The 12,508-nt window shown below is 45.8% G+C and overlaps 1 protein-coding gene across 1 annotated transcript in view; it reads right to left on the reverse strand.

Moving 5' to 3' along the window:
* Positions 1-12,508, reverse strand: part of HSPA4 (heat shock protein family A (Hsp70) member 4) — a 91,721-nt gene that overhangs the window by 13,292 nt on the left and 65,921 nt on the right. Inside the window, exons 14-15 of the mRNA XM_077473146.1 lie at positions 11,679-11,831; positions 9,216-9,341 (exon numbers count right to left, since the gene is read on the reverse strand). Coding sequence (XP_077329272.1) covers positions 9,216-9,341; positions 11,679-11,831 — 279 coding nt within the window. The remainder of the gene's footprint in view (positions 1-9,215; positions 9,342-11,678; positions 11,832-12,508) is intronic.

Consider the following 12,508-nt stretch of genomic DNA (forward strand, 5'->3'; position numbering starts at 1 on the left):
CAGTCGGTGAATATAAGAGAAAGTTGCCATTTTAACAAGTTATTTCTCAAACACAGAAAAGGCATACTTATAACTACACCCCAAAACATATTCTGCTATGCCTCCGGAGTACAGTTGTGCTCATAAGTTTACATACCCTGGCAGAATTTAGGATTTCTTGGCCATTTTTCAGAGAACATGAAGAACACAAACTTTTTTCACTCATGGTTAGCGTTTGGCTGAAGCCATTTACAATCAATAGACCGCGTTTACTCATTTAAAAAGCTAAATCATAAAATAAACTACCCAAATCACCCTGATCAAACGTTTACATATCCCAGTTCTTAATATTGTGATTGCCCCCTTTAACATCAATGACAGCTTGAAGTATTTTATGGTATTTGTGGATGAGGCTCTTTATCGTCTCAGATGGTAAACCTGTCCATTCCTCTCGGCAAAAAGCCTCCTCAATTTCCTGTAAATTCTCAGGCGGTCTTGCATGAACTGCACGTTTGAGATCTCCCCAGAGTGGCTCAATGATATTGAGGTTAGGAGACCGAGATGGCCACTCCAGAACCTTCACTTTATTCTGCTGTAGCCAATGACAGGTCGGCTTGGTCTTGTGTTTTGGATCATTGTCATGTTGGAATGTCCAAGTACGTCACATACGCAGCTTCCTGGTTGATGAATGCAAATGTTCCTCCAGCATTTTTTGATAACATACTGCCTTCATCTTGACAATTTTAACCAAATTTCCTGTGCCTTTGTAGCTCACACATCCCCAAAACATCAGCGATCCACCTCTGTTTCACAGTAGGAATCGTGTACCTTTCATCACAGGCCTTGTTGACGCCTCACCAAATGTAGCGTTTATGGTTGGTGGCCAAAAAGCTGAATTTTGATTAGAGTTTGAGCACTGCTGATTGGCATTCTCAATTCCTTGGATATCTTTTTATAACCCTTACCCGTTTTATATAGTTCAACTACCTTTTCCCGCAGATGCTTTGACAATTCTTTTGCTTTCCCCATCACTCAGAATCCAAAACATCAGTGCAGCACTGGATGATAGAGGCAAGGGTCTGTCAGGAGTCCAGAAACTTATTGACCATATATATATATATATATATATATATATACATACATATATATATATATATATACATACATATATATATATATATATACATACATATATATATATATATATATATATACATACATATATATATATATATATATACATACATATATATATATATATATATATACATACATATATATATATATATATACATACATATACACATATACACATATATATACACATACACACACACACACACACACACACACTCATTACAAGTAAACAGATCACAGGTGAGGATGGTTACCTTTATTTATTTTATTTTTTTTTTTTTATAATTAATGTTTATTAAAGAAGAGAGGCGTGTACAAAGCATAACGATCAATACATAAACCAATATCAAGGGCAGCAACATTATATCGTTAGTTACAATGGCACAGACAAATACACCCACCTCTTCCATTATAAAAGAGGGAATATAGTGGACAGAAATAGAGGGAGAGTAAAGGAAAGGGAAAATAAACAGAAAGAGAGAGAAAAAGAGAAAGAAGGGGGGGGGATGTGGGGGGCGGGGGGGGGGCAGACCACCCTCAGGCATACAATTGCAAAATTACAGTTGATATAGTAAGAACAAGAGTTATGATCACATCACACTGGTTGAGACATTATGGCTGCATAACTAGATGAATATTTAAAGGCAACCCAACATGCCCAGATCTTCGTTGCCAACTCAGATTTACCCCGGAGGGAGAGAGTCATGTCCTCCATGTAATATGTGGTATCCACGTTGAGTAACCAACGCCGGAGCGTGGGGATCGTCTTCAGCTTCCAAAACTGAGGAATGAGGGTTTTGGCAGCGTTTAAGAGGTGTGGTGTAATTGACCTCTTATATGGGCCCGTCGGCCTCCCCGTGCAATGGAACAGAACATACCACGGGTCATTAGGTACCTCCCACCCCTGGATTTCTTTAATCATGTAGAAAATCGCCAGCCAGAATGGGCGGATCCTCGGGCAGTACCACCAAATATGAGCATGAGTGGCTACCTCCCCGCACTCCCGCCAACAAAGTGGGGAGGACTGAGGAGAAAACCTATGTAAAACAACAACCGGTGTGTAGTGCCATCTGGTCAAAAGTTTATACGCCATTTCTGATGTCTTAGAGGATCCAGAGGAGGCATGAGCCAGGGTTAGGATTTGTGACTGCTGGGACGGAGACAGCGCCGTATGTAGTTCCCTTTCCCAGTACCGTAGGAAGGAGGGAGTACCCGTAGAAGTGAGGGACAGCAATGCCTGATAGAAGTACGAAACCGGCCGCTCAATCGGGTCAGGTTCGGCAAATGCGGTTTCCACAGGTGTAAGCTCCGCCAAGGTGCGCAGGGGCTTTGGGAGCATGCGAACAAAGTTCAATAGTTGATGATGTTTCCATCGATCCATGTAGGATATGGAGGAGTCACCCATGATGGAAGAAAGAGGCAACACCCCGGATGGGCCGGTGAACTGATGTAGACATGTGTTAGTGCCCAGCCGCCACGGGTGAATCTGAGGGTCCATATTACCCGGTGGGAAAAAAGCATGACCCACCAGGGGCATCAGGGGGGAGTTATACAACCAGCCATGCATCTTACAGATAGAGTCCCACACCATCAAGGAGGAGTGTGTAAGCGGTGACGTGGTAGACAAAAGGGTCCGGAACTTCTTTGGGATCCACATCAGTGTGGAAGGTTCAGCGCCACAGAGGTCCGTTTCTAAGTTTACCCAGAGTTTCGTGTCCTTGCAATACTTCAGGTCAGAGAGCCTAGTCAGCACAACGGCCCTGTAGTAAAGCTTAAAGTCTGGTACAGCTAAACCCCCACTACACTTAGGGCGGATGAGGAGAGATCTATTCAGCCTGGGTCTTCTCCTATTCCATATGTACCGGTATACCAAAGATGTCAAGATTGTAAAAAACCCCACCGGTATCCCAAACGGGACCATCTGAAGCATGAAGAGCACCCTAGGCAGCAAGTTCATCTTAACCAGACCAATTCTACCCAGCCAAGAATGTCGTAGCTGGGACCACCTTTGGATATCTGACCTAAGTGTGTTGAGCAAAGGCATAAAGTTAGCGCGGAAAAGGGACGATAGTGAGGGCGTAAGTTGAATGCCCAAATATTTCATGGAGCTCAACTGCCAGGTAAAGGGATAGTTCTTTTTCAGGTGAGATACCTGTTTGGCGGGGACAGAGATGTTTAACATTTCCGATTTGGACATATTGATTTTAAAATTTGACACCGCACCGTAGGCCGAAAACTCGGACATAAGATTTGGAAGGGTGATCAGAGGCTGTTGCACATAAAACAAAATATCGTCCGCGTAAGCCGCGTATTTGTGTTCCGTCGTACCTATTGTTACGCCACGTATATTCGGGTTTCGCCTAATAAGGGATAAAAATGGTTCCAGGGAGATCGCGAATAAAAATCGGCGAGAGCGGGCAACCCTGGCGAGTGCCGTTGTATAGGGTGAAGGGGTCACTAAGGGTACCGTTAATCCGTATCTGAGCTGTGGGGCAGTGGTACAACGCCGCTATTTTGGAGCGCAAAGTGGGTCCTATACCCAAGTGTGCCAGCGTAGCCATAAGGAAGTCCCAGTCCACCCTGTCAAACGCCTTCTCAGCATCCGTGGAAAGTAACAGGGTGGGCTGGGAAGTCCGCCGCACATAGGCCATCAAGGAAAGTGTGCGGAGAGAATTATCCCGTGCCTCCCTCCCGGGGATGAATCCTGTCTGATCCCGTGAAATCCACTGTGGCACCAAGGGGAGCAGCCTATTCGCTATGGCTTTAGCATAAATCTTCGCATCAATATTCAAGAGCGAAATAGGGCGGTAGCTCGCGCAGTCACTAGGGTCCTTGCCCTCCTTGGGTAATACCGTGATGTGAGCATGAGTGGTCTCCGGGCGAAGGTCCCCGCCGTCCGAGGTCACGTTAGCATATCTGGTCAGATACGGCAACAGTATGTCAGCGTACGCTCTATAATAAGATACCGTGAGGCCGTCTGGTCCCGGTGCCTTACCGCGCGCCATAGCTTTCATGGCGCCCAGGAGCTCCGCAGCCGTAAACTCCCCCTCCAAGGAAGCCAAAACCTCCTCGGAGAGTTTCGGGAGGGCGGCACGGGCCAGATATTCCCCAATAAGGCGTCCCCGAGCCTCTCTGTCATGGACACCCTGGTGTACCTGATATAGGCGCTGATAAAAGTCCCTGAATGTCTTGGCTATACGGGGGGTCTCGAACACCAGGTCTCCCGAGGGGGCCTTAACTTTGGCAATGAACGTCGCGTTCTTACGCTGTCGCACCGAGTTGGCCAACAGCCTACTGGGCTTATCTCCCCACTCGTAAAATCGGTGAGCTACTATCCGCGCGCGTCGCTTGTGATCTAAATGAAGGAGGGACTTCAGGGTCTCCCGTTTTTCCGTTAATGCGTGGAAAAGGGCCGGAGTCTGGTTCAGCTTATGCCGGCGTTCTAAGTCTGTGATGTCACACAACAAGTCGGACTGTTGAGTTAAGCGCTCTCTCTTTTTCCTAGAACCCAATTCCATGAACTTTCCCCTAATATACACCTTGTGGGCCTCCCATAGCACTCCCGGTGAAACTTCAGGACTGACATTAGTCTTAAAATAAAACTCCAAACTGTCACCCATCACCTTTTTATCCGCCTCTTCGGCTATGAGTTCCTCGTTCAACTTCCAGTTAGTGGATTTCAGGGGTACGGACGCCACGCTAATGGTTAAGGAAATCGGAGCATGGTCCGAAATGGGGGATGAGTCAATGCTTGACTTCACTATGAGCGGGAGGTGCTGGTGATCAATGAAGCATAAATCTATTCTAGAGTAGGTTTGGTGCACCGGAGAAAAGTAGGTAAAGTCCCTTTCCCGCGGGTGATTAATTCTCCAGACATCCATCAACTGTAGATCATGGAGTCGAGAACGTATATACCTCACTCCCCTGCCGGAAAGCGAGGAACCACCTCTAGAGGTGTCCACAGTAGGTTCCAAGGGAACATTAAAATTGCCCGCTAGAAGAATGCATCCACGTGCAAAATTCCGCAGGGAGTTGAGTGTGGAAGCCAGAAAACGCACCTGGTTTTTGTTAGGGGAGTATAAGGTGGCCAAAGTACACTGCATGCTGCCCAGGGTGCCCCGCAGAAACAGAAAACGTCCCGCAGGATCACACAACATTTCCTCAAACGTGAACGCGGTTCCCCTACGGATCCCAATGGCCACACCTTTTGCTTTAGAAATGTCGGAGAGGCTGTAGTACCACGTGGGGTACTTTGGTGAGTGCAGTCTAACTCGAGTCATCTGCGTGAGGTGGGTCTCCTGGAGGAAGACCACGTCCCCCCGCAAACGGTCCAGCTCCCTATACAAGTTGTGTCTCTTCCCCGGGGCGTGAAGGCCCCTTACATTAAAAGATACAAGGTTCACAGTAGCCATGGGGTCTCAGGAGGAGGAACCGCGATCACCACAACATTACCAATGCAATACAGAGGCGGTTTGCCGCCAAATAGGGGGGAGGGGATCAGAGGAGGTGGAGGCAATAGACAAGAAAGGTGAGAGAGAAAAGGAAAGGAGAAGGAAAGGCAACAAGAAAATGAAAGACCCCACCTTAGTGGGAAAAACAAAATGAACCAAAAAAGGTGCTGTCGGAGAACAGCTAGTAGTGCACACATTTCCATGCCGTGCGAGAGCGGGCCGCGTGACCGCCACAGGGCCCCCACGCCCGCCACCCCAACAGGGGAACGGACGCCAGGGCCCCGCGCCGGGCAGCCCCCGCTCAAAAAGGGGGAGACGGGACTCAGGCAGCCGGGCGCAAACCACACCATAAAGGTCCAAAGTAGCGCCCCGCGGTCCGGTGCCGACACCAAGGCATAAAAATCTAGAGATAACATCATCCAAAACATAAAACTGTAAAGCGCCTGGAAAGAACAATATGGGTATGAAGCTAAGGCGGTAAGATACACAATGGGGGGGGGGGGGGTACCGCGAGTCAGTCACGCTCCAAAAGCACAGAGAGGGAGATTGAAAAATAACACGCCATTAAATAAGGCAAAAGAACAGCAATGTTCGCATCCAGACTGAGGCCCCCAAGGAGGAACCGGGGTATGGGCCACATGGCCAAGGGTGACACAGCCGTGGTCATTGCAAAAACTCGTTGTCGCCAGAGGCGGTCAGCTTCCTCGCACAAACTTGGTAAGGGAGCCCCCCCAATTGCGCTCAGGCGGTATGTCCCACAAATGCAAGTAGACATCCTGAACAGGTAAACTAGTTGAAGGGCAGGTTGCCAGTTCAAGGGCGGTAATCAGGTGCAGAAGTGCGGCGGGCACGGCTCACTCTCTGCCAGCCCTGGTCGGCCCCAGCGGGCAGGGGCGGGATGCCGTCCTGCCATCCAGGCAGCTCCGGGATAGGAACGGACATATCCGTGCAGAATTTGGGCAGCTCCTCCGGGAATCGAAGTATTGCGGTTCTGCCGTCTCTAGAGGCGATCAAGGCCGCAGGGAAGCCCCACTTATATTTAATGGACGCCGCCCGAAGCAGTTCCGTGAGGGGTCGTAGGGCCCTGCGTCTATCCAAGGTTTCCTTAGCTAGGTCCGGGAAAAAGGATAACATCGCTCCATGAAAATCAAACGGATTAGCTCCCCTAGCTTTCTGCATAATCAGTTCCTTTTCAGGATAATGGTGGATCCGGCAAATGATGTCCCGTGGGACGTCTGTAGCAAGATTGCGTGGTCGGAGTGCCCTGTGCACCCGGTCAATCTTCAAGGGGGCGTCCGGTGCTCGGCCCAGAAGACTGTTGAAAATGCCCCGAACGGACGGTAACAGGTCGTCGTCCCCAGTCGCTTCGGGAAGTCCCCTAATCCGAACGTTATTACGTCTGTTACGATTCTCTTGATCTTCGATCTTATAAAGGGTCGTACGATGCGAAATGGCAAGTTGTCGTGTAGTCGCCTGTAAGGATCGGATAGCGTTCGCGTGGCAATCTAGACGTTGCTCCGACTCTTCGACACGAACCAATACTTGCGAGAGATCCGAACGAACTGCGGAGACCTCCTCCTTAATGACCCGCTCGAGGTTCAGAAGCATGGAGGCGAGATCGGAGGTGGTAGGGAGACCGCTCACTCTCGGTGCCGCTCCGGCGGAAGGATGTTGCTCCCCTTCATCGCCCGAGCCCGCTGAGGACTCGGGCGAGCGCGACCTCCGGTCCGGCCCATCGCAGGAGGCGAGATCTACTCCACCCCACGGCTTGCGGCCTAGGTCGTCCTGCTCCTCCACCTCGTCCGGTTCCACGGAAAGGAATCGTTTAATTGACCCAGTCGAGGCTCCTTTCTTGGGCAGAGACTTGCCCGTCCGCCGGCCCATCGCTCAGGTAGCAAAAATATGGATTTTTGGATGATTTTAGGTATTTTTCTCGGTGTCGGCCTCGGAGCTCACAGAGCACACGTCTGCTCTAGCACATCACCAGGCCACGCCCCCGGATGGTTACCTTTAATAGCCATTCAAACTCCCTTTGTATCAACTTGTGTGCATGTTATCAGGCCAGGGTATATAAACTTTTGATCAGGGTCATTTGGGTAGTTTCTGTTGCGATTATGATTTAAAGAGTAAACACAGTTGATTGATAATAAATGGCTTCAGCCAAACATTAACCACAAGTGAAAGAAAAGATTAGTGTCATCATTCATATTCTCTGAACCATGGCAAAGAAATCAAATTCTGCCAGGGTATGTAATCTTATGAGCACAACTGTAAGTGTGTGAGATTTTATCACAGCCTAGATCAGCGTTTCTCAAACTTTGTCTTGCGGTGCACCAAAAAGATGAAAATTTTCACGGCACGCCTGAAAAGATGTACTATGTATATTTAATTGTAATGTGACGGATGTGCCTGCTTTCGAGAGCAAAATCAGATTGAAGCGATTGTAATCTTCTTTGCGCTTTTGCTTGCTTCCTATTTAACAGTTTCTCTTTCAACGTGCCAGACATGATTACACATTTCTCCATCTCTAATCCATGAACAAACTTTTATAAACATCAAAGTTGGAATGGAATGGTCTCTATTATTGGAGCATTAGGAAAAGAAATGAACAGATTGCGTTTTTATATATGTTACTTTTATAACTTTTGCGACATTGATTAACCAGAAAGTACAGGAGGCTAAAGGAAAAAAAAAAAAACGTTCCTGTGGTTCTAAGAGTGCAGCTGTCCTGCAGGGATGTGTGGGAATGATGTCCTGCAGGAACATAGTGGGGTGTGCAGATACGTCAGTACAGGCTGTAGGCAGAAACATGGTAAGCAAACAGGCCAGGATTAATACAGATGGCAGGCAGATGCAAAACTGCACTGGTGCGGTGATCAGTCACACTGGAACTGGTGCGGCAGAGATCAGAGAAAGTCACTGGGCAGCACTAATCTGGTGACATTGTTCTACTTTGTCAGGGCTGCCAGCCATCATCTGAGCACCACCAAAGTAAAATTCAGAGCAGCCAGCCATTGTACATGTTCACCATGTTATGGGACTTGTCTGATCACCGTAAAATATATATATATATTTTTTTTACATACGTTCCATAGTGACGCTGTACTACCTTTTATTAACACTGATTTGCTTATTACAGTGAGGACTGTATAAGCAATCATTTACATTGTGTTTGGCATCTATTCCTAGTGCCATTGTTTACTATGTGATAGGTCATAGCTATGACATTGTACAGAGCTGCTGTGATTGGCCCTGTACCATGTGATCACCATGTTCCAAGCACAGGAGATGACAGTAGTAAGCAACAGCATCATAAATGACAGTAATTGTTTACTACTGTTAATGTGATGGCTGTAATTTCTTACAGCAACCACATGATACCAGGGCAAAGCACAGAAGCCCCGTACATCAGATCAGACAGCATTTACAGATGCAGTTGTTACATATCCGCTTGGGGGCGTGCACAAGGTGTGCTTTTGAGAGACCATACCAATAGGTCCTCCCAGAACAACGCTTGTCCTGCCAAGCTATGTACAGTAGCCAAGCGGAAGCAATTAAAGAATTATTACTAAACAAGAAGTGTGGTTTAACATTTTAAGGGTGAAAATCCCAGAATCAAATAAAAAAGGTGAAAAGAGCACCACTTACATCTTCATTGACAAATTTCTCATAAATGCCACACAGCTTGTCCCTCATCTCATATACATATTCTTCAACTGCATTTTTGGCATCAATTCGCTCCTTCTCAAGTTTATCCTGCATGACCATCTTTCCCTGAGGAAGAGGGTAAAATAGTTAAGTTATACAATTTATTTCAGTACCCAGCATTACACACAGCATTTAATATTTCATCCAAAGACAAATCTCTTCTTGTAGATGCTCCAGGTCTATTTTTGATAAGTTTGCTAAATTACTCCAAATACGTTTAAAATGTTATTAACAGCGAAACCTGCAGGACCAGGTAATTTTGTAAATAGCCAAAGGATGTGTGTGTGCTTAACACTGCATACAGTGCCTTGCGAAAGTATTCGGCCCCCTTGAACTTTTCAACCTTTTGCCACATTCCAGGCTTCAAACAAAGATAAAATTTTTATTTTTTGTGAAGAATCACCAACAAGTGGGACACAATTGTGAAGTGGAACGAAATCTATTGGATTTTTAAACTTTTTTTAACTAATAAAAAAAAAAAGAAAAAAGTGGGGCGTGCAAAATTATTCGGCGCCCTTGCGTTAATACTTTGTAGAGCCACCTTTTGCTGCGATTACAGCTGCAAGTCGCTAGGGGTATGTCTATCAGTTTTGCACATCGAGACTGAAATTCTTGCCCATTCTTCCTTGCAAAACATCTCAAGCTCAGTGAGGTTGGATGGAGAGCGTTTGTGAACAGCAGTTTTCAGCTCTTTCCACAGATTCTCGATTGGATTCAGGTCTGGACTTTGACTTGGCCATTCTAACACCTGGATACGTTTATTTGTGAACCATTCCTTTGTAGATTTTGCTGTATGTTTGGGATCATTGTCTTGTTGGAAGATAAATCTCCGTCCCAGTTTCAGGTCTTTTGCAGACTCCAACAGGTTTTCATCCAGAATGGTCCTGTATTTGGCTGCATCCATCTTCCCCTCAATTTTAACCATCCTCCCTGTCCCTGCTGAAGAAAAGCAGGCCCAAACCATGATGTTGCCACCACCATGTATGACAGTGGGGATGGTGTGTTGAGGGTGATGAGCTGTGTTGCTTTTACGCCAAACATATTGTTTTGCATTGTGGGCAAAACGTTCGATTTTGGTTTCATCTGACCAGAGCACCTTCTTCCACGTTTGGTGCGTCTCCCAGGTGGCTTGTGGCAAACTTTAGACGAGACTTTTTATGGATATCTTTGAGAAATGGCGTTCTTGCCACTCTTCCCTAAAGTCCAGATTTGTGCAGTGTGCGATTGGATGAACTGCATAGAACTATCCATAGGACAACAGAGTGATCATGGGCCTCTTGGCTGCATCTCTGATCAGTCTTCTCCTTGTATGAGCTGAAAGTTTAGAGGGACGGCCAGGTCTTGGTAGATTTGCAGTGATATGATACTCCTTCCATTTCAAAATGATCGCTTGCACAGTGCTCCTTGGGATGTTTAAAGCTTGGGAAATCTTTTTGTATCCAAATCCAGCTTTAAACTTCTCCACAACAGTATTACGGACCTGCCTGGTGTGTTCCTTGGTCTTCATGATGCTCTCTGCGCTTTCAACAGAACCCTGAGACTATCACAGAGCAGGTGCATTTATACAGAGACTTGATTACACACGTGGATCACCATCAGTCATTTAGGACAACATTGGATCATTCAGAGATCCTCGCTGAACTTCTGGAGTGAGTTTGCCACACTGAAAGTAAAGGGGCTGAATAATTTTGCACGCACCACTTTTCAGTTTTTTTATTTGCTAAAAAAGTTTAAAATATCCAATAGATTCCGTTCCACTTCACAATTGTGTCCCACTTGTTGGTGATTCTTCACAAAAAATTAAAATTTTATATCTTTATGTTTGAAGCCTGAAATGTGGGAAAAGGTTGAAAAGTTCAAGGGGGCCGAATACTTTCGCAAGGCACTGTAAATGGCATGGCAACTAAAGGTCAATTCTCAGCAGCTTACACCGGGCAAGTGTTAAAAACAGTAATTGTTATGAGATTAAGGGACAGTTAACACCACGTGTGCAAATGTGTGCACATTTATGTACGTCCCCCCAGCGTGTTTTTGACAGCCTAGTCATTTCAGTAGGCTTCCAAATACACAGGAAAGAACAAAAAGTACAACAGGTCATGCCTTTTAAAATATTGCGGTATTATGCATTCTGATGGTAGAATATGCCCCATCAGTTGCACCCACGTGTGTCTGCATTTGGCAGCGCAATCTTGTGCTGTGTGGGAAAATCCATGCTTCAACAGACAACCTTACAAAAAGGCATTACATTAGATGACTAGTATTACTGGCTAGAAAAACTCAACGCATCTGCCTTCCTCCAAACCCTTTGACATCTGCCAGCCTGTGATATCAGCCTCCTTGCAAGCACCATGCCCCCACTTCCCAACATCTGCTAGCCAACATTGTAATACACAGTTTACAAACCTCATTTTCCAGAAACAAGTTCAATGTATCCCGTCCTATCTGCCATGGAGGGTAATGATCAATAGGCAATTCAATTGTGCTAGTTTTCACTTTAGCCTTTTTGGCTTGTGGAGGTTGATCCGTCTTCTTGTCTTTAGGTGTTGCTTGTGCAGTCTAAAAGTAAGACGTAAAACAAAAACTTTCACAGACAACCCAAGAAAAGTGGAATAAAAAACTAGAAGTACTTTGATGCCATATCTAAATTAGGGGTGTTATTTTGCACTATATTCTTTGAAGGCTCACATTATGTGGATATTCTACACACTCTGGTGCTACTAGTAATGTGTCTGCTTTGCACAAACTCAATGTTAAAAAGCTTCTAAAGAATATCTATGGTCAAAAATGTAAAATCGTATATTTCCACAATTGGTTTTAAAATATTTCTAGCCTATTAATCTGAATGGATCTTGAAGTCTCAAATATAATTTTGAAACTTTAAACGGTCCCCACACATTTGCTTCCTAGAATTGTGTGACATATTTGCTAAGCACTGTGGGTAGGCACTGCTGCGTCACAGAATTTTCAGATCCAGTCGTCTGTACTATAGAGATGCTGAGAGGATGCGTTATTAGGAGGTAGAAGCAGTACAGGAATCACAGGTTGCAGACAGCAAGGTATCAAGTGTGTATAATAACTAGGGATGAGCTTCGAGTTCGAGTCGAACATTGCCTGTTCACCAAATTTGGGGAGTTCGCGGCAAATTCGAAAAGCCGCAGAACACCCTGTGCAAGTCTATGGGAGAAATCTAAAGTGCTAATTTTAAAGGCTAATATGCAAGTAATGGTCATAAA

Source organism: Lithobates pipiens, unplaced genomic scaffold (genome assembly GCF_037356315.1).
Source record: "Lithobates pipiens isolate NorthernLeopardFrog02 unplaced genomic scaffold, aLitPip1_a1.2 Scaffold_8, whole genome shotgun sequence".
NCBI lineage: Eukaryota > Metazoa > Chordata > Amphibia > Anura > Ranidae > Lithobates > Lithobates pipiens.